Here is a 22,732-nt window from a genome sequence, read left to right as displayed (position 1 = left end):
GGGTCCTTCTCGTCTCTAACACACTGGCTGCTTTGCCTAAAGCAGGTTCTCTGCACTAAGAGAAAATACATAACTAGGTGGCAACTGCTTATGTCATGAGTCCCTCCAGGAGTGACAGAATTCTTCAGGAGTGACGGGGTCAGAGCATAGCAGCTGTGGAGGGAGCCAGGGTGAGAGGAAATGACAGAGAGGACAAGGGACAAATGCAAAGAGAATGCAGGGCACAGGGCCAGCCTCCTTGATGGCCAGTGCCGTTGAGAGAGTGGGGTGCTGGGCTAACACCCCTTGTAATCCCTTCCCTCTGCTCTTGCCCATCCTGCCACTAAGTGTTCAAAGAGCCACTGTCCTCTAACCCTCAAGAGAGTCCTGACAGTGGACACGCAACAGTCTTGGGTTCAAGACTCAAGCTCTGACCCCTGGGCACCCTGCAGTTCCAAGGGGGCCACTGTCACGGAGCCAAGGCACACCTCTGGGTGCTGGTGCCGAGAAGCTGACGCCCGGAGTGAGTGAGTGGGCGGCCCCAGCTCTGCACCCCGCAGGGCAGGTCCGCCAGCCCACAGGCCTCCGCTCGCGGCCCTGGACACAGCTCACGCACAGCCCACGTGCAAAGTGGCCCTGATGACTTGGGATCTGGGAAGGTCTCAGGGCTTAAGTTTCGGGAGCTCTGGGCATCCATCTAACTTCCTCCAACGTTTACGGAGAACCAGGAGCAAGAGAAGGGAATAAAGTTGGTGATATTTCTTCTTTACTATAAACTCTTACTCCTCCTCCTGAACGTAACCAAGACTCGTGTGACACAGGTCTGACACTGCAGACCTGGTGAAGGTGATCGTGGAAGACGCCCTTCCTCCGGAGTCCACCTGGAGTCCTCCACTCACCATCTGTACGGCGCCTTTAGTAAATGGCTGGTGTGTGCCAGGGGTGCGGTGCAGCCGTGGGCAAGACAGACACGGCCCATCCCTTCCGAAGCGACAGGAAAAGAGGCAACAAACACACGGACAAGAACACAGCTGTCGTCTCTCAAGGTAAACAGAGCAGGGAGATGTGGTGAGGAGGCTGATGGCACCTTTGGGGACAGCCTGTCTGCGGGTACAGTTGCCCAGACAGGAATGACGGAGCTGCTTGGCAAATAGCAAGTCTGGCAGGACAGCTGAGGACACACAAACTAAATCTCCATCGTGATCTTTCCGGAAGCAGGGGCAGGACCCCAGTGTCAATGACAGTCACCTTAATGAAGTAAGAGCTGCATAATTCCCCTCTGGATTATCAAAATGAAAAGCACCTACACTACCCACCCACCCCCAAATGCTTGGACAATCATATAATTAGAAAAAAATGACCATCTCTGTTTTTTGTTTGTTTGAGACTCCAAACCATCAAAAATCCCTTATAATCCCTTCAATTGACATTAGGTATCACTAATGGTATCCCTGCCATCACCTAGATGTTTACTGAGCACCTACTACCTTCCAGGTACCACCGGGTACGGTGTTAGCACTAGGCTCTGCCTGTGAGGAGCGGTCGGCGTGCAGGTGACCCATGCCGGTGCTGGTCCGCGGCTGGGATAAGGGCTGTGCCGGGAGCCACCTGTGCGTGGTGCTCACAGCGGCAGGCGAACCTGGGCTGTCCTCTGAGTTCACAGGGGGAGTAAAGGCCCCACCCGTCGCAGGCATCAAAGCCTGTTGCCTTCAGTCCGGCTCCCCCAGGTCAGTGGTCAATGGTGCCCCAGGAGCCCACACTGCTCTTCCGGCCGATTCAGAGAAGAAAGTGACTCACAAATTCTGAGGGCCCTGCCGCCTGGGCCCCTGCCCTGCAGCCCAGGACATGGATCCTGAGGCTTCCTGTTTGTTTATCCAAGTCCTGGAACCACAGTGACCACTGCACTGCGTCTGACTTCACTGTCGCCATAAAGGCCGAGGAGCCTTCCGTGGTGAGCACTGCTCTCCGGGGGTCACCAGCTCCTATCACACCCGAGTCCACCTGGGTCTGCAGCGTCTTGTATGAGCGCTTCATTATAAAAGTAAAAACACTAATTTTTAAATTTATTCTGCAACTCCAGCCCCTCCCCTTTAATTTCAAGGGGCATCCTTTGTGGGTCTAAGCTATAGAATTTGGGGACACACACAAGCTAATACTGTTTTTATTTTTCAAAACTCAAGAACTCTCAGTCTATTCTCACAGGAAGATTCCCACCATTCCCGGGAGAGTTCCAATCCCCATTGCATGAAAAATTCCGGAATTCTCCTTAAACACGGTGTGAATGGAACCTGCCAATGCTTGGGACTGAGTGAGGCCAGGCACCCCTCCGCCCCTGCACCTGCCAGGCACTGAGGGTCCAGGGGAAACGGAACAGGAGAGAAAAGCAAACTTTCCTCCTTGCTCACTGCCCACCTCCCCTCAGCACCAGTTTTCTTTATAAAATCAGGTTCCGGACATTTTTTTCTCTACAAACAGAATAGCTAAGATAGGGCATCGAGGCTGCGATTTCACTTGATAAAAATGCTGAGCCCTGGCCAGGCGGCTCAGCTGGTTGGAGCATCGTCCTGTACACCAGAAAAGGTTGCAGGTTCGATTCCCATTTGGGGCGCGTAGGGGAGGCAATCGATCAATGTCTCTCTCTCTCCATCTCCTTTCCTTTCTCTAAACATATCCTCGAGTGAAGATTTAAAAAAAATTTAATATAGGTTTTCCAATTTTCTTCAGAATTGGTAGTATTGCTTAACTTTTAAAAAATATCCACTCTGGGGGTTTTATCATATTCAAAAGAAAAGAAAAGAAAACACACCAGCAAATGGTATGTAGTTTAACAAATAACCCCCGCCCCCCCGACTTCCATAGATCACCGGAGGGCCGAGGCCCCAGGGTCGTGGCTCCCAGAGCCCGAGCTTACTGCGCAGGCTGCCCAGGCTGGGTGCGGGCTGCGTCCGGGGCGGCAGGGTGCTGCGGTGCGGCGGGGTGCTGCTGAACAGGATGTCGCTGGGCAGGGCTTGGTCGAGGACCGAGCTGCGGGAGCTGCCGAAGGAGGAGCCCCTGCGGTGGCTGCACATGCTCTCGTCAGAGAGGGTGCGGTACAGAGACCGTCGTGGGGACAGGTTCCCGTAGAACGAAAACTAGGGTCCAAACACAGGGCGGGGAGAACACAGACGTTACAAAGCTGAGAGTGTGGACCTGACGCGACCCTGCAGGAGGGCCCAGAGCGCCGGACACTGCCTGCACACGGTCCCCAGGCAGAGGCACCGGCCTTCCGTGCCCTCGGGGACGTCATGTGAAGCGTGTCATAAATGAAGACATGCCCGGCGTCACTGATTCTGAGATGCTAAATGGAGCCTCTGTCACCCACAGCAGCGGCAGCTCTGGGAAACAGGGACGGTTGTCATTTCAGAACCTGGCTTGATTTTAATTCGAAATGACTGCATTTTAATATTAGGCCATTTCTGTACCAATCAACTGCGAGTGCGGGTCAATCCAATCTAAACGGGGACAAAACTGATGCTGAGCACTGTTTGCCTGGGCCACACAAACAGGTTCACGAGCAGTGGAATCAGTCAAGTAACCGATTGTCTACTTGAAAGTATCACTCACAAAAGTCTATTACAATCGTTGAAAACTTAATTTTAGTACTCAGTCATAACCAGATTTAAAGGAACCATTAAAATTATAGTGTATTACAACACAGATAGGGGAAGGAAAATTCTTACTAAAGAAGCAAGTAGTCAAATACTCAAAAGAATAAGTAAAATCAGAATTTCCAACCACTTCAGCACACGGAACCACTCTTGGTACGTGAACACCAGAAGAAGCCAGAATGTTTGCATAAACAGATGCAGAAATGGCTCTTAGCACTCAGGACTGCAGCCAGACGGCTGAGGGTTCCTACTGCATGTGCCCCTCCGTGCGGGCAGTCTGTCCCACTGGACTGCGTGTGGACTACAGAGTTAAATTCACACCATGCAAAGGAGGTGATTTGTCTTAGAAGAAGTAAGTCCACGCGTGTCGAGGAGAAGTTCGTTCCCATCAACAGGAAAGCGACGTGTACTCTGTGTACCAGTCGGCACCCAGCTTACAGCTCATCCCTGACTTGATACAAGTTAAAAAGAAAAGGTTCACTGGACCGAGTTCCTCTGGGACCCTCCTTCCCAGGACCAGCAGGTGCTTCACAAGAAGATTACAGGCAAGCAGATTAAAGCGCCTTTGAGGCAGTGTCTAATTAGAGTGTTAGTCTAAAACTCAATTAGGTTAATTGCAGCATTATTTTATTATGGGGAAGGCAGAAGCCCAGGACTTGGTGCTCGCCCGAACCCAGTCAATATGGCATTGCTGGATTCTGTTTCTTGTTCTTTTTTTTCATTTGCACAAGAGAGACCACCGGATTAGAAGGGAGAAGGTCTGGACCCCACCAATATTTATGTGAACCTCACATTTCATTTAGGGACTCAGTTACTTGCAAAAAAAGGAGACTGAGCTAAATTACCTGTACATCCCTTTCAATACGTTCTATATTTAACAGGGTTTGAAAGACTAATACTAATGAAACACTTGCGTCAGCCAGGGACTGCTGCACTCTGCAGGAAGGTGCGCCCACACTCCAGGCTGGCTTCTACGGCGGGCGGCCATGAGCCTCCTGTGACCGCTGCGGCTCTACCCAGCACATCCAGCCCAGGCTCCATCCTATGTGATGCTCGGCAGCCATGCGGCTGACTCCTGCCCACTTCAGTACAGGGTTCTAAGGATATCCTGGATCAGCCCGGCTGGGGCGGCTCAGTGGCTGAGCGTCAACCCTGCACCAAGAGGTCGCCTGTTTGATTCCTGGTCGGGGCACATGTCCAGGTTGTGGGCCCGATCCCTAGTGGGGGGCATGCAGGAGGCGACCAATCGATGTTCTCTCTCATCGATGTTTCTATCTCTCTCTCTCTTTTCCTCTCTAAGATCAATAAAGAAAAAAAATTTTTTTAATTGCTTGGATCAGAGGGTAAGGCTCTTGGAGCAAAAGTCAGGTGGTATGAATTTTAACAGCGACTGTTTTTGATCAGCTGTTAAGTCTGGAACCATGCAAGACTCTATCCATGTCATGTCTTATCTTCCCTACAACTCTGTAGTACACTGATTATTATGTGCTTTGTACGGAGGAGGACACTGGGCCAAGAGGTCACGTCTCTGGTCCAGTCACGCAGCTGATGGTGGCGGAGCCGAGACGTGGGGCCAGGCCCCTCGGACGCCAGCTCTGTCCATGCAACAGCTGCACTTCCCAGCCTCCCAGGCTCGCTCTGCTCACTGAGAGCGAGCACAGGAAATGCCCCGCTATACCCAGAACTGTTGGTAGGATCGCGAGAGACAACACATGCAGAGGTACTCTGGGAACCCTCAAGTCTCCAATTCAGTTTCCTTTAGTGTTTCTAGAAACCTCTAAGCTCCACAAAAGCTGCTAACCTTTCTTCTCCCCTCCTCTGCTAAGGGGCTGTCAGGAAGCATCAATTTCACAAAGTCTTCTTTCGACAGCACATGTGGAGTGTCTGAGACAGCATCTCCCACCACTGTCTGATGCTGAGCTGCTGTGGACATGAGCTCCATCTCTCCGTACAGCCTGTCGGAAAAGCAGAAGGGAGGTAAGAAGGAGTGGCCAGCCCATCTATAAAGTGCCTGCAGTGGCAAGAATCACCGTCCCATAACCAGACTCAACAACAACACGCGTGTGAGGCATGACTCTTAACTGTTAAGTCCACCCACGTTCGCTGCATTCACTCTGCGTCCCCGTCTGTGAAATGAGCTCGGCTGCAAAGGTAGGTTTCTGAATAATCCAGAAACAAATCGGATCCCCATAGCTCCAAGTGAGAAAAAACACGGCCAGCTTTTAAAATAAGGCTGCGCTTCTCCTTCCCTAATCGGTGTCAGAAAACAGTTTTAATAATTCATCAGAGATTTTCATGCTCCTTTGAGGACACCCCTGTGCTTCCCAGGAACCTGAGCCAGCCAGCCACACCCCAAATCTCAGGGAATGCAGAGGCCCCAAGGGAGCCTGGAGTTTAGGAGTAATCAATTCAGGCGTGTGCCAAGCATGTTTTATTATCAGCAATTTCACAAAGCTGTTTGAATAAATAAAGCAGCTGTCTGCCTTAATTATCAGTATATAAAAATGTATTTATGGACAACAAAAGACTGTCTAGCTGAATTACTGTTTTCAGCTTTTTTCCAGAGAGAAAACTGGGAGACAGTTTTAAAAGGTTGACTCTGAAAATGCAGTCTGAACAAGCCAACACTTCTGCAGACAGCATGAATGTGCAGGGTCGGAGCGGCAAACGTCAGCCACAGCCTGAGACACCGGCTCCAGGAGTCCCAGGCCCGGGCAGCCGGCGACCGGGGGAGGCCGGCATGACGTTGCTGTCACTGTGATCACTCTAGTTCCACAGCAAGGCTACCTTGTCACAGTGTCACAGCTCACTGGGAAATTACTGGAATAAGAAATTCACACAGACATGCTCAAAATGAACAATTTATCTGGAAATCTGTATGGCTTTTGCTTTCTTCCCCGAGGTGGCTTGGGTGTCCAGACCTTGACACCAGCTAGGCTGACAACGTGAGCAAACAATGGCTTGAAAAGCAGCTGTTAAAATGTTTAAAAGATGACTGAAGACTCGGCTGGCTGGTGGGACGGCACGGCATTGGAAGGGGCCACCCGACGAGCCCACGGCGGCGGCTCTGCTGCAGGGGCAGGCCCTGAGGAGGGCGTCCCAGCAGTGCCAGCTCGGGCCCTGAGACAGCGCTGGGAGGTGCTCCAGAGCGCCAGGCCCCTGTGCTTTGGGAAGGACGTAGCGAAGACCCAGGTCTCATTGGTAACTGCCCGAATAAAAATCTAACACAGGTGACCCTTGCACAGCGCAGGGGTCAGGGGCACCGACCCCCCATGCAGTCGAAAATCCATGTATAACGTTGGACTCTCTCATCCCAATTTACAGCCCACTGCTGACTTAGACGTTGAGCAACATATATTTGTATATTGTATATATTATATATTGTTTTCTTACGATAGAGTAAGCTATAGAAAAGAAAATGTTAATAAGAAAACCACGAGGAAGAGAAAATACATTTACAGTATTGAAAAAAGTCCAGGTATAGGTGGACCTAAGCAGTTCAAACCCATGTTGTTCAAGGGTCAACTGTAACTCGTAGTAAAATGTGCTATTCTAGTTTTCCTATGTGTTTGAATAAAAATCAATAGCCTTTCCTGCTAAATGAGTAATTTTACTACAACTGCCCGATAATGTGTCGGTAAATGCCCAGGGTCTGCCTGTGGAAGTCACTAGCACAAAGACCACGATACTCTCCCGAGGACCCCGGTCCGAGGTGTGTGTGTGTTTACATGCACACACGTGTACGTGTGTAGGGCCACGAGTGCACAGTGAGTGGGAGTCACAGTGCTGTGACACGTGCTGAGAACGCCCAGCTCAAGGGGGTGCTGGGTCAGAAACTTGGCTCAGGAATTCGGGAACGGCACTGAGGCAGAGGGAACTGCACGGATGGAGGCACAGAGGCCTGTGACGGAACTGCTTGTCTGGGCCAGCAAAGGCTGAGCCACTGGAGGAGGAAGTCGGGTGGAGGGGGGGGGCTCGGAAGTAGGCACAGGACAAATCAGGAAGGATTACACGCTGTGCTAAGCTGTCACCCTGGCAACGTGAAATGCCAGGTAGGACTCTCGAACAGAACCTAAGTTTCTGACATGGTGACCAATTTGGTAAGAAACCACTTAAATAGAGAAAATTGAAGGAGGAGGTTTCAGGAAGAGAACTGGGAGATATGCAATTAAACCCTGGCATTGTTCTCTCATAATGACACCCATGTAACATATATAACAACGCACCTGTGAACTGCTGACGTTACCTTCTAATTAGTGATTCCTACGCTTTTTCTCCTACCTCAGACCTGAAAACAGGCCTGGGACTTAATTAGCTCCATATGGCTAATGCCCAGTAATTTTTCACACGGGCAAACAGCATAGTGTTGACCAGCAAGGAGGGACGTGTCTAGAGACCCACTATGTTTGCAACAGTGAGCTGAAGACTTTCAGCCGGTGGGAACCACAGCGGAGAAAGACCAGCCCTGCAACATACCCAAGATACACTCAGGGCTCGTAAGTCAATGTGCAGCTTGTTGGCTGCACTTTAAAATATAAGGTTGTAGTGTTAAAAAAGACAATCGATAAGGGCTCTGCAACATGAATTAAAAATAACCAGCACTTTCAGAGCTCCAGGAACTTCTGGAGGACACAATGGACTTACACTTTGTGTTCAATGAGACACTCACATTTTCTAATTCACAGTGGTACACACACACTCTACTTGGCTGATCTTTTTCTAAGCGTATTTCCAGTGATTTGGTAGAACACTGCTTTGACAAACTTTCAGAGTTGGTGCAGTCCTGTATAATGGCAGTAGTTATATAGTCACCTTCTGTGTTCTTGTTTTAGAAGCTCTTTCCTCGGCTGGGCAAGGCCTGGGCGGCCGGCTACACCTGCTAGGCTGAGCCCTGGGTTCAAATCCCAACACTAACCTCACGTGATTCTGGGAAATAAGTATTCTCCCCCACGAGATGCAAACCCCTTTCTCAGTATTCCTGATGAGTCTCTCTTACTCAAAGTCAGTATCAGCAAACCACTGTGTTAAAATGCAGACACCAGGGAGGCTCAAGTGCAAATGTCCCAATAGGCTTCTTTCCCCTCTCCTGACTCTCCGAGAGAAAGCTCCCTGCCAAAACACAGAGCTGACACCAATGTGCAAAACACTTCTACAGATACTTCACAGGACTTCAAAGGCTTGTGATGAGTTTCTAGGAAGCACGCAGAAGACTATCAGACAGAAATACCAACGTTTCCATTAGAACACTCGCACTTATGTTAAAAAAGTATAATTCTTGCTAGAAAATTACTTTCTAAATAACTCATTTGCAATAACTGACATGATAGCTGCTTTATTTTTTACCAAAAAAGATCCCATGTTCAATTTCAGCACTAAAATGAGTTTAGTTCAGAAGACAACATGGACGCCAGCCATAGGTAAGTAGTAGGTCATCATCAGTGAAGACGGTGGTGCTAGTTCATCGACGAGCTTGAAGTGTAAAAAGCTTGCCCTAGCCAGTTTGGCTCAGCGGTTACAGCGTTGGCCCGTGGACCAGAGAGTCCCGGGTTCGGTTCCCACTAAGGGCACGTACCTCAGTTGGTTTGTCCCTGGCCCCAGTTGGGGTTGTGTGGGTGGCAACCAGTCGATGTGTCTCTCTCATGTCGATGTTTCTCTCTCTCTTTCTTCCCCCCAACTCTATCTGAAGATAAATGCAAAAAAAAAAAAAAAAAAGTGTAAGAAGCTTTCTGACAGGCGTGGCGGCCCGGGCACCCCTACCGCAGCTACGCCCAGGACCCGCAGGCGCAGCCATGCACAGGGCCTCACGAGCTAGTGCTCGCGAGTTCTGTTTGTAACGCGTCCTGCAAAAAATAAGCAAACCGGCAGCTAGACAGGACTGACCTTGCTCTGCAACCTTGAAATGTGATTGCCGATGATTCTCCTCAAAGAGGTGTCGACATAGTTTCACACGTGGAATCAATAAGTTACCCGTATTCTGGGTCTTTTCTCTTTTCAAACAGATAGCAAACACCCTCCGACTGCCCCCCAAACCTAAGCACTGAAGGGAAGCCACCGAACTGCGGAAGCGGGGTTACTGCTTCTCTTCCGATACCCCAGGAACAGCCTCTGGGAATTCACACTGTCCTTGAACTTGCTTTTCAGACAGCTGACCTGCCAGGGGCACCTCACCGTGACTTCTCTGCTGCAGGCGGCTTTTTAATGTAAGTACGAACAGGGATTTCTTTTCACTTTTTATGCAAAAATCAAGGAAAGAGAAGACTTTAAAGATAAATGTAAATGGCAACATTAAAAGATTTTTATAAAGATGTTTCTAGATGATTTGTTTTCAGAAAATACATTCTGTTGGAGGAAAATACAATTGCTTAGTACAAGGCTGTCTGCAGAAGCCCCGCCCGCCGCTTACCCCTGACACTCAGTCACTTCCGGCTCCTCAGGCGGGGGGCTGCCTTCCGACTTCTTCCAGCCAATGACGTATTTGCTCACTGCCCCTTGTCGGTGGTAGGGCTTGGACATGGACCCAGGGACTGGCGGGCCGCTGCTGTGAGACACGATGTAGACTTTGGATGTGTCCAGAGACCCAGTACTTTTGGAACAGTGAGCCGACGGGCTTCCTGAATGGTGTGAGCCACTGAGGACAAAAAGAGACAAGAGCTGCAATACAATCTGAGCTCAGTGGTGCAGCACAGCACCAAACTCAGCCACATGATCCGCTGTCCTCTCCAAGCAAAGACAGGCAGCGGGAGGTGGAGATGCGGCCTCTCCACGTGCGCCGCGTCAGAGCGCCTCCTTCCCCACGGGCTGAGGATGCTCAAGAGTGAGCTGTGTGCTCAGAGGATGCTCAGCACGTGGCAGGGACATCCAGCAGAAACACGGTACCACACTTACATAGATGCTTCAAAAGCAAGGAAACTCAAACGGTAAATAGGCACAAGAGAAGGTGCTCGACCTCGAGCTGTTGCCAGGGAGATGGCAGTGCAAGCTGACGGCATCACATCACATTCACCAGACTGGAGAGAATGGGAGTGCCTGACAGAGAACGCCCAGTGTCAGCCAAGACTCGGAGCAGTGGTACTATCCAGTGCTGGCGGGAGAGGAGCGTGTGAACAGCTGGAAGGCAGTCTGGGCATTACCACACGTAAGGTGTACAGCTACACAGCATCTGCCCCAGCAATCCTGCTGTGTCCACCCTACACACACCCCTGCACACACGCACCTGGGAACAGGGAGCGACGGCAGTAGGAACATGGAGCTGAGCGGCTCCTCAGTGGCGGCAACCGGAGTCGCCAGCAGTGGTTGAAGTTGTTAGTGAACACGAGTGAATGAATGCCATGCCCCATGAACGAATGAAGTGAGGCTGAAGACGACCACGTAGGTGACTCACAAACACAATGTAGAGAAAGGGGCAAGCCACCAAGAATGCGTCAGGCATGATTCCATTATTTAGTAAAGTTCATAAACAGGCAAAGCTGATCATATGTTGCTCAGGATGTATGTATCAGTAGTAAAAATGAAAAAACAACAGCGAGGGGATGGCACCCTAAAGCCAGGTCAGTGGCCGCCTGGGGGAGGGGTGAAGGACACAGGGGTCTCCTGAAACCCCAAGGCGACTTCCTGGATCTGGCCTCGCCAGCATCGCTCAGCAGCGGGAGACCTGGGCAAGTCCCTCAAGCTCAGTTTCCTCATTGGCAACATGGGTGCAACAGTATGTAATGCAACAGGGGGCTTCGAAGAGTATCTGAGTTAATGTTAGTGAAGCATTAGAACAGCGCCTAGCACAGAACAAGCATTATATAAATGTAGTTGATTTTTAAAAAGTGATTCATGAAAGAATTATTCACATGTAGGAGCCCACACTAATAAAACGAGGTTTCCACGGGGTCCCTCACAAGGCAAGCTCCCTGGTATGACGAAGTACACTGTATTCTGAAACCTCTGATTAGCACACACTGTTACTCAAACACCTGTGCAGAGCAAGTATCAATCAATGGAGGAAGTAAAAAAACAGTTTAAAATTAAAAATGATATTAAAATGGACTATTTAAAGAGGTTCAAAATGGAATAAGAAAACAAAATAAACTAACCGTTTTGGGTCTTTACATGTTGGAGACACTATGGTCTCTGAGAAATTAAAACAAAACGAACACACAGATGACAGCTTGTGGGCTCCGCGGAAGCCATGCAGGTGCTGGGCAGGTCGGGCTCCCGTGGGCCTCGGGTTCCCTGTGTGGGCTCCAAGCTGTGGGCTGTGGGCTGGGGGCGAAGGCGTTTCCCTGCCTTCCCACGTCCAAGGCAGCCCAAGGCGGAGGCGAGGGGAGCGCGGACCGTGTGCTGGGTGCACGCCAGCGGGCAGCAGCATGAACACTTCACACCCAGCTCTGAGGACGCGCGTTCGTCCCCACGCTTCCTATTTCAGCAACTTCAGCTCCACCGAAAAGGCATCAAAACAGTAGAAGAGCATCCATGTTCCATTCCTCTAGACTCGCGACATGTTACTCTCTTGCTCACCTGCATATTCCCGTGCCCACGTATGTGTCTCTCTGAGCCATGTGAGCATTCGCTGCGGACCTGTGACATCCTCCTCCTGCATTTCCACACGTGTCCTACGAACAAGGACAGTGTCCCACACGGCCCGGGCGACGCACACTCAGGAACTCGGGCATCAGCACAATGCTGCTACCTCATACACGGCCGCGTCCGAACTTCTCAGGCGTCCCGTGATGCTGATGCTTCGGTCCCCGCTCGCGCCAACGAAGGGCTGGGCGCTGCCTTTGGCCCCCATGGGCACAGGCGTTTCAAAGGCTTCAATTGTCCCTGAGACATTTCATGGCTGAGTCTGGGGAGCCCACAGTCTGGGACAGTGAACAAGGGCATAAGCTACGCCCTGCAGTCACTTTCTGAGAACGTGTTGTGAATAATGCATGTGCGGCATTTGTTTGATAAAAGATACTTCTCTAATTCAGACTTAGTTGAAAATCTTTACCTCAATAGTAACATGTTTTAAAGTTAAACTCTGAGAACAGATGTACTGACTCCCTTTGAGGAGCAATATGGCAGAAATCTGTGTTTGGCAGCAGTGACATCCTGTGAGTTTTCTCTGAAGCTGGTAAACGTTCTAGATATTGGCAACAAGCTTTTCACGAATCCCTTCCTTCTGGATGAAAGTCCTCATTTTAGAGTCTCAGCCTAGTCCGATCGTTGGTCAGAGAAGGGTCTGATGACACGAATAATGGGGAACAGATAATCACACAAGCCACTGCAGAAGAACCCAGAACGTGACTTTCTTTCCTTTTCCCCTTTTCACACTGCGAAGCCGCGGTTAGACTAACATGCCTACTGCTTTGTATCCTGAGCTCTTACTTACGCGCCCTGCCCTCACAGCCACAGAAATGTGGATTTTCTGAATTGAAAGCGCTGAACAGCAAGAGAAAGTAGGCTGGACATACACTTGTCCTGCTAGCGGACGGTTCCTGGCCGCCCCATCCTCCCTCACCCCGCTGTGGCCTGTTACAAGGGTTGTAAGTCCTCCGCCCCCCTCACCACAGTCCTGGGATCACACCACAGACCGTCACACCTGCTTCCTGCCGGACGGCTGTGGCAGTGAGCATGCATGTGGGGCAGGCTGGGCGGAGAGGCAGGAGCAGAGGACGAGAAGGCCCGGGCGCTGCTCTGGGCCCTGCCCTGCGCATGGGGGTGGCGGGGCGTGCGCGTGTGCTCCCCCTGCCCCTGCAGGCTGTCCCGCACCGCGCGGCAGCCCCAGCACCGACTGCAGACAGTCTTCCCACAGTGTCTTCCTTCTTCCTACAAGGACTCCATGCCCGCCAGGCGCCAGGGCACTGTACGCACACAATTTCAGGGGGGCTGAGTGCTGAGAGAGACTGAAACACAGGATGGGATACAGGTGCTTGGGGCTGCGGCGACCTCGGCCACCTGATCTCCAACCGGGACCGTTCACTCCGCTCTCCCGCTGCTTGGGGCCACTCCAGGCACATCCCAGACCTTGAGCAGTGGGCCTGGCTCCACGCGGACCACCTGCCAGCCTGAACTGAGACGTCAGAGGAAGGGATGGGGCAGGTGACAGTCCCCATCACGGACTCATGTGTCCTGGTCTGGCCTTCGTGTTCAGAATTTGCAGAATCTCCGTTCAACGTTGATAGGCTGGTTCCTTGTAGTCTAATGAGCAAAGTTCCCTTTACCTCAACACCCACATTTTAGATATAAAATATTAATATATTTAATACTTGCGAACATTCAAACATTTAAAATTCTCTAGCCCTCTTTTTTTTTTTTTTAATCCTCACCCGAGGACATTTTTCCATTTTTTGTTCAGATAGAGCGGGAGGGAGAGAGAGGAAGAGAGAGAGAGAGAGAAACATCGACGTGAAGGGACACATCGAGTGGCTGCCACCCGCACGACCAACCAGGGCCGGGGACAAACTGCAACCGAAGTACTTGCCCTTAGCGGGAACCGAACCCGGGTCTCTCCAGACCGCAGGCCGACGCTCTAACCGCTGAGCCAAACCGGCCAGGGCATCTCTCCAGACCTCTTGTACAGGTGGGGGACAGGAAGAAGGCAGTGCTCAAAATATTCCATTGAATGACTAGATTTCACACAAAAGCCTACAACGCAGTTGAAATGGGGCCTCAAAGTCGCCATTGACTACGAGTCGCAAGAACAAGCGGCAGGTGGAGGGCCGCCTGCCGACCTCTCCAAGGCAGCTGCGCGCACACTCAATGTAAAGCGCTGAAAAGGTGAAATCTATCAGAACTTCTATCTCGCACTTTTATAACCTTTCTAACAGTCTAAACTCGAGTTCATGAATGGTTGAGGCATTCAAGGAAATCTATTTCAAATCCCCGTAAGTATTCCTTCCTCTATTTACAAACTGCTCTAAGAGCAGTTCCCCGAAACTTTTCACGGTGGTAACCCCAGACCCCATCTGCCCACAGGCACACGACATCAGCAGCTTTGCAAGCTAAACTCTGAGAGAAGCATCGGGGGCAGACAATCCCAGACGGTTTTTATGGTACAGCCAGTGCCCTAGAAACCACCCAGGTAACCGGAGTCAGTAACAACACATGTATTATTTGAGTTACTTATTACTAAACATGTTTCAAGTCACAGCAGTGATGTCATTTGAAAACAATCTCGGTATCTTGGGCTCCCTGCTTCCTCCCCTCTCAGGCATCTGCTCCCCCTTCTCCTGGTGGAGCAGCACCCGCCTGTCTCCTGGGTTTGGTGGGACTGACCCTCAGGCCTGAGCGGAGGCCCTGTCTGCCTTACAAACGGTACCCCCTAACCCTTTCCTTCCCACGACAGAGGAGTATGAACACGGGAGGCCAAGCAGCTGACAAAGCCATTTCCAACTGAGGGGATGGCCCAGATTTCAGGGGGGTCATGTGGACCTACGGATGGAGGGACCCGGTTTGGGGTGACATTATCTGAGCTGCTGGGTCAAGTAAAACCTTGACAGTTCTGGACTTTCAGTTACATGAACCAAAATAGCACCTTGGTTGAGTGAACCAGTTAGGGTGGAGCTTTCTTTAACTTGTAACATAAGTGCCCTTGCATGACACACGTGACAGTCCACACCGCGCGACAGGACGCCGAGGAGCACGGCCTGTCACTGCCAGCTCTCTGGCACCACCGTCGCAGAATCGTGCCCCCATGGCCCGAGCACCTGCAGGGGGCTCAGCAGACTGCCCCAGCACTCGGGGTTCTGGGGGAAAGGAGCCCAGAGCTGAGTTAGGAAGCCCACAAGCGAGAGGACCATGGCAGTGGCAGCTGGTGGGCAGTACTCTGGCCACAGCCAAACCTGAACATGAACTTCTTCGCCTCGTCTCGAAGGCAAGAATCACACACCATGAGTTTTACAGTCACTGTGCAGACATGTCAAATAGTTCAAAACTACTCACAGCTGCATATCGAACAGCCACAGTTAGAACAGCACCCAGCTGGTCTTCGGTTTCTGAAGGCCGAACTGCGGACGTCACTCGTGCGCCGGGCACAGACCGCAGGCCTCCCTCCCGTGCGCCCAGGAGCAGGACCGGCCGGCACAGACCGCAGGCCTCCCTCCCGTGAGCCCGGAGCAGAACCGGCCGGCACAGACCGCAGGCCTCCCTCCCGTGAGCCCGGAGCAGGACCGGCCGGCACAGACCGCAGGCCTCCCTCCCGTGAGCCCAGGAGCAGAACCGGCCGGCACAGACCGCAGGCCTCCCTCCCGTGCGCCCAGGAGCAGGACCGGCCGGCACAGACCGCAGGCCTCCCCCCCGTGAGCCCGGAGCAGGACCGGCCGGCACAGACCGCAGGCCTCCCTCCCGTGCGCCCAGGAGCAGGACCGGCCGGCACAGACCGCAGGCCTCCCTCCCGTGAGCCCAGGAGCAGGACCGGCCGGCACAGACCGCAGGCCTCCCTCCCGTGAGCCCAGGAGCAGGACCGGCCGGCACAGACCGCAGGCCTCCCTCCCGTGAGCCCAGGAGCAGAACCGGCCGGCACAGACCGCAGGCCTCCCTCCCGTGAGCCCGGAGCAGAACCAGCCGGCACAGACCGCAGGCCTCCCTCCCGTGCGCCCAGGAGCAGGACTGGCCGGCACAGACCGTAGGCCTCCCTCCCGTGAGCCCGGAGCAGAACCGGCCGGCACAGACCGCAGGCCTCCCTCCCGTGAGCCCGGAGCAGAACCGGCCGGCACAGACCGCAGGCCTCCCTCCCGTGAGCCCGGAGCAGAACCGGCCGGCACAGACCGCAGGCCTCCCTCCCGTGCGCCCAGGAGCAGGACCGGCCGGCACAGACCTGCAGGGGCTGCACAGACACAGCCCACTGCCTTCTCCCTAAGGACTGTTCCCTGGAACCGGGCGCTGCTGAGCTGGCCCGCTCTCAGAATGCAGGGCCACAGACTGAACTGGGAGAGAGAAGTGACCCGACGACAGCTCTCAGTATCTCGGTCTCCTCTTCTCTCCAACTCAGAGGAAGGGAGATAAAAGCACAAACAAGTGGCCCATCACGGTGTAAACCTTGCGACCAGAAACACACACTTCCTCTGAAGTCAGAGCTGGGCGAGCAGGTGACAAGGTCTCTCACCTGCACAGGCTCCTATTGCAGGCCCCCCCAACCCGCAGGTGCCGGTGCCCAGACCAGGGGCCGCCGCAGGTGCTGGGCGGCAGTGCAGCAGGCACCCACCTGGAATGAGAGGAGATCTCGCTGAGGTCGCCCATGCTGCCGTCAGCAGCGCCACTGGCAGAAGCAGGCGCATAGCTGTGCACCGCGTACACCTTCGCCTGCTCGTCGTCAGGCCCCGAGATGTCGCCAGAGTCGGCCCAGGGCTCGGCCCGACTGTGGATCATGGACCTGCTGCCCACCAGGTGCACGGGGCCCAGGCCCGTGGGGGGCATGCACGGGGTCGTGTCGATGCCGCTGTCGGTGGATGCCCCCTTCAGGTAGGTCAGCCCCAGCAGCTCCGGGTCCATCAGGTCCCCGGACCCAAAGTGCTTGTCGTCGCTGTTGCTGGAGGTGTTGCTGGACAGCGTGTTGCTGCTGGAGTGGCTGGAGCAGCTCTTATCCCCGATCTGGAGGAGGGGAGAGGGGAGGCGTCTGTCAGTCACACACTGGACACTCGCGTCACCGCGCTCTTCAGACACTGCACCCCTGCAAAGCTGGGGTCTGTGCAACCTGAGCCCACTCGTCTATCCGCGCTGCCTTCCAACAGGCTCAGACACTGGTCAGCATTTTTTAACAAGAAAGACGTTTTCATGAAGGGGTGAACACTGCTTTTAGACATAATGCTATCGCACACTTAGCAGGCTGCCGTGAAGTGTAAACACAACTCTTACAGGTGCTGGAACTGCAGATCCGCGTGCCTCGCGCACTGCCACACCGCTGCATAAGGTGACAGGACCCGAGCCGCACAGTCCGAGGTGTGGCTGCACTCTTTATGAAGACGATTACTCGCACCCAGACTCATGCAGCTACAGACAGACGAGCTCCGCAACCCTGCCCACTCACACTCCAAGTGAGCCAACTAGAATGTACTTAAAAAATCCTGGTCCCCAATTCCTAATTCCTAATTCCTCCAATCCATCTTGTATTAAGTGGGACTCTTTTCAAAGCTTTGTTCACTATTTGTGCATGGAACACGGAAGCACTGCCACGGTGCCACTGACCAGAAAATTATCCCTGTGGGCTGCACACACCGCGACAGCACACGGGAGATCAACAAAGGGAGAGCAGCTTCGATCAAGGAAAGGCTCCGGTGACAAGTTACAGCGCTGGCCCTGGGTTTAGGTGCAAGAGCCGGGCGTGAACCACAGGACACCTCTGCCGTCACCGAGCCGCCTGTGCTGTGAGGCAGGGTCACTGACGACAGGGGAGGCACTGAGACCGTCCTCCTGGAAGATGCCACAGCCACGGGCACATGGGAGCAGGGTCATGCTCCGAGGCCCTGGGCTCCGAGGAAGTGCTCTCAGAGGAAAGAGGAGTACTTTGGGGTCTCTGGGAGACAAAAGACAAGGAGAACAGAGTAAGTGTCCCCAACACACTGCATCTCGAACCGGCCCTCTGCACAGCCTGGGCAGGAACAGGACCTGGATCGGCAAAGGGTGGTGGGATCAAGTCAGGACCAAGCCCTTCCTTCCGTCATTTCAACCACCAAGGCCTTCGGCAAATCCCCGCCTCTCACCACTCACAGGACAGACATTCCCAAGCCTGCTCCCTCCCCGCCTCCCTCTGCGTCAACCTCAGAGATCTGTCAAGGTGGATGGCACGGCAGACAAGCCCAGCACAGCCGAGGGAGGCCTGTCATGCATGTGCGCCAACACTCAGCAGCAAAGCGGGCCAATGTCACGGGAAGGAAGAGGAAAGACAACCAAACCCAGGAGCTCAGAGAATTTCTTCACTTGTAAATTTAAAAAATAAGCTACTTTAAAATGCTGGCCTTACTTGGCAACAAGCAACAAGTCATGTTTTCACGTTTAACTGACACTGGTTTCACTGAGGCTCCGCCTCGGGCCACGGCCAAGAGCAGCGGAACAGCTGTTCCCACGGCCCACGGCAGCTGGCGGCGGCCGACCAGCGCGGCAATGTCCGACCACACACACCGCTGCAGGTCCCACGTCTGTCCTGTGCCCAGTGCATAAATGCTCACCAGACACAAGCGGGAACACGGCTTAATGACTTTCAATGCTTTACATCGGGGTCAAAAGGCTGAGGATGCCCCCGTGGCCTTGCCAGTAACTGACTGTGACCTTTCTTGGGGTTTTTTCATGAATCAAGGACAGAAAACAACCTGGACGTTGTGTGTTTTCACCTCAGCCCTCAGACCTTTGAGGTCAAGGACAGGCCATGAGAACCCACGGCTACAAAGCCGAGGGGCACCGTGTGCCGAGGGGCATCGCAATGGCTCCGGGCTCCGATCACAAAGAAAGGACTTACGTGGGAGAGCTTGTTGGGGGAGTCTCTGCAGCCTCCTTCCTTCTGCAGGCCTCTCTCTTTGTAGGAACTCAGGACTTTGGAGGGTGGACCATGCCATTTGGTTTCTGTCACATAAAGAGAGGAGAGCTGAGCACCTAATTTCTAACATTAACAAAAGAGCAGAGAAACACATGGGCCCGACAAATGGTTTAGTAAAATAAACAGGACCGTGGTTCTAGGACTTTCTGATCTTACCAATGGATACGCCTTGGGGTGGGCAGAACACCCACCATAAAACTAAGGGTCCATTTCCCCAGGCACACCAGCCAGGGCCACGCCCCGACATCAGGGCCAGCTGACAGGCTGCAGGGAGCCTGTGCTGAGTGACACAGAGGTGGGGGCAGGGAGGGAGGGGCGTGGAGGGAGCTGGCTCACCAGGAGTCCCTCATACCTGGGTGTCTGCTTCCGTCCATGGCGTCCTCCCTTTCCCTGGCTCCTTCACACTCCAAAGGGCCTGGGCCCTGGTGCTCCAGCAGCAGCGGGGACTGGCACCTGGGAAGAACGCAGCGCTGAGCCGGGCCATCCCGCCATCCCCCGACCATCCCGGGTGTTGACCCCTGCGAGGCGCCCCCAGGGAGAGCCCTGATGGGACGCCCAGCCCTGTCTGAGGGCTCTCGTTCCCCCGCGGGCTCCAGGGAGGCGCGTGGGTGATGGTCATTTGCAGACGAAGACGGGCCAGCGGGGTAAAGGCCTTCCTGGGGTCAGGACACTTGTCCCGACAAGCTAAGGAAGAACTCACTGCTTTCGTTTTCCTTGTGCCCGGAATACATGCAGCTGATACTTCCTTACATTATATGTTTTAAGAAAAAGAAAATAAGATTGATTGACTCTAGACTACTTCTAGGTGGCCTTTATTTTATGAAAACCCAAAATATGGCAATATAATCTTACAAAAGAAATAAATCTCAGAAAACTTTATTACAAAGTAATCTTCATTTACAGAACCCAAATAGAGTTGGGTTTGTAGAAAGTCAGGAATGGTTTTTCCACTGATACAAAAAAACTCCCCTCTACTTTTAAAATGCAACTGCACTGAGGATTTTAAATGTCTTTCTGTACAACTTTTAAGAGCTCCATCTATTATTTAAGGAAGGAGACATGGAACTCTGACTGAAAATATCTGAGCCCAAATCGGAAGCAAAGGGGGCACCAGGGAGAGACACTGCCCTCCGGTAACGGAAACCCTCCCCGTCTTCCCTGGCCATCCTCCCCTCCAATCCCTGCACCCAGCTTCTTCCCAAGCAGAGCGAGCTCAGCGCAGAGCAACAGGGACCCTGCCATCAGGGCAGCCCATCTCCTGGTAGCACAGGGTCTCCCTCCTCCTTTTCTTCCCCCAAGTGTGTGACCGCTTCCCGAGTTCCTTCATCAGCCAATTCAGCGTCTCCATGTCCCCAGGTGTCCTCGGGCTCCACTTGACCTGCTGGCACCTAGATGCCAGGTGGACTCACACTGCGGGGTCCTGAGCAGCCTCCTGCTCTTCTCTACTGGGAGGAATCAAAGGCTAACCCTGCCTTCTCTGGTCAATGAAGTGAGGGGACACCTCCAAGGGCACTGCCCACAGAGGCCCCAAGTCCTTAATTTTCACATGTTCACAAAGACTTTCCTTATTAAAAAGCAAAAGCAGACCAGCTCAGAATACAGACAAATGAGAGCTAGCTACCTAGACAGAAACAAGGAGCTTTCTGGGCTGGACAGACTCGTCAGAAGCTCATCTGGCATCTTTGCCTCCCCCAGCGGCTTCGCAAGGCAGACGCAGTCCCTGGAACAGTGCCGCCCAGGCCCTCCCAGGCCCAGCAGAGGGTGGGGAGGAGCATACCCGTCATAGCCCACTTGCGGTCTCCAGGGCCCGCTCCCACCGGGTCCGGGGTCGCTGGAGGATGACTGGTTGCTGGGCGAACTTCTGAAACGGGGACTAGAATCATTAACAGGGCACTGAGACCTCTGTGCAGTGCCAACAATCTCGGCCTGCCTTGTTTTACAAATGAACTCCTGTGTACAAGGAAGAAATACACACTGCAGGTGGAACAGAGAGACTGTGGACACACAAACTAAGACTTGGTGATGCCGTGAGACCTCAGGTGGCTGATGGCTGGCATCTGATCACAGGAAAGATGTTGAGGAACAAGCCTTCACATCTGAAATGTACCACGCAGACCGTGATGCAGGGAAACACGGAAGAACAGCATCGCGACCTCCACAAACACAGAATCACGACACCACCACCTCTGCTTGGTGTACGAAACTTAACACGAGACACATTTTGGTTCCATATTTAAAACCTATGCAGAGAGAAAACCCTACATTTGACAAAACCACTTATTGCCACATGTCTACTGAATGCAACCTCCTCATTCCTATTTATTTCAGACACACACATGAGTAACCCTCCGGAGAACTCACTTAGTGAACATGACCTTGCCATTTTGCTACAAGATCCCTCCTGAATTTTCCATATCATGTACTAACGCCTACCTTATCAAGGAGGTTCTGCAGACCCCGTCCCTGCCGGATGTCATCCCTTCACCCAGGCTACCTGTGTGCATTTCTTTGAATTTTGGGGGAGAGGGTTCAGAAACTCAGCAGACGTCTGAGTAAGGAGACCCGGAGCCAAGCGGGTTTAGTATCAGGTTGCAATCCACCTTCCCCGCATCCACTCTGGAAAGAACATAGGTGGAAGCAGAGGAAGATCACGTGGTTTCATTCACCAACTGATTACTGTGAATACTGCATAAGCTCACGACAGGCCAGGAAGGTTTCTGAGCAGCTCACAGATACTGACTCCAGCCTCGGGAAGGTCTCTGGTTACTAAGTGTATTTCTCAGAGGAGGGAGCTGGAGGCTGGCAAGGATGAGCAGCAGCCCAGGGTAACAAGATCAAGCTGCAGCCTGGCTCAGCATCCATGTGGAGACACTCTACTGGACCAGAGCTTGCTTTGAGGACACTGTATTTTCACGGCCCATAAGTTATGCAAAAGCTGAGACAAAAGGAGTGGGAATTAAAAACATGACAAAACATGCCCTGGCCATTTTGGTTCAATGGTTAGAGTGTCGGCCCCCGGACTGAAGAGTTGCAGGTTCGGTTCCGGTCAAGGGCACATACCTTGGTTGCAGTTTGGTTGCCGGACCTGGTCCGGGTCGTGCAGGAGGCAATCAATCTATGTATCTCTTACATTGACGTTTCTCTCTCTCTCTCTCTCTTTCCCTCCCTCCCACTCTATCTAAAGATAAATGGAAAAATATCCTCGGGTGAAGATTGAAACAACCAAAAACAATAATGAAACACATTTACAGCTTTGCTCACTTAGAACAGCTTATGCAAATTATGTATCCAAAAATGCCCCCCAGCTTCTAATGCATTGGGTTTAACTTTAAAACAAGTGCATTCTCCCATTGAAAAATTAATTTTAAACTCAACTCACTTTGAGAGAAAAACTAAGACATGCTTATGATGTAGGGGCCTCTTAAAATGCCACCCACTTTAGGATGACAGAATGAATTCACTGTTTTGGCAGTTTTATCTACACTGAGAACTGTCGCACGTACCTAGAGAGCCACGCACAATGATTTCTAGGGGTCTTTCCCAAGATGGTTTAGAGAATGAGCTGACCAGGGTCACTGATGGAGGGGTAAGCCGCGGCCTCAGTGGG

The 22,732-nt window shown here is 52.6% G+C and overlaps 1 protein-coding gene across 1 annotated transcript in view; it reads right to left on the bottom strand.

Annotated features, from left to right (window-relative positions):
* The window catches only part of SIPA1L2 (signal induced proliferation associated 1 like 2), a 198,707-nt gene that overhangs the window by 18,576 nt on the left and 157,399 nt on the right, over nt 1-22,732 (bottom strand). The window contains 7 exon segments of the mRNA XM_036277621.1: nt 2,891-3,110; nt 5,428-5,581; nt 10,030-10,254; nt 16,801-17,186; nt 19,048-19,151; nt 19,478-19,578; nt 20,903-20,986. Of these exon segments, the coding sequence (XP_036133514.1) occupies nt 2,891-3,110; nt 5,428-5,581; nt 10,030-10,254; nt 16,801-17,186; nt 19,048-19,151; nt 19,478-19,578; nt 20,903-20,986 (1,274 nt within the window).

The sequence above is a fragment of the Molossus molossus genome, unplaced genomic scaffold (genome assembly GCF_014108415.1).
Source record: "Molossus molossus isolate mMolMol1 unplaced genomic scaffold, mMolMol1.p scaffold_m16_p_23, whole genome shotgun sequence".
Lineage (NCBI taxonomy): Eukaryota > Metazoa > Chordata > Mammalia > Chiroptera > Molossidae > Molossus > Molossus molossus.
The sequence above is the reverse complement of the archived record's forward strand: the minus strand, read 5'-3'. Positions and strand labels throughout refer to the sequence as shown.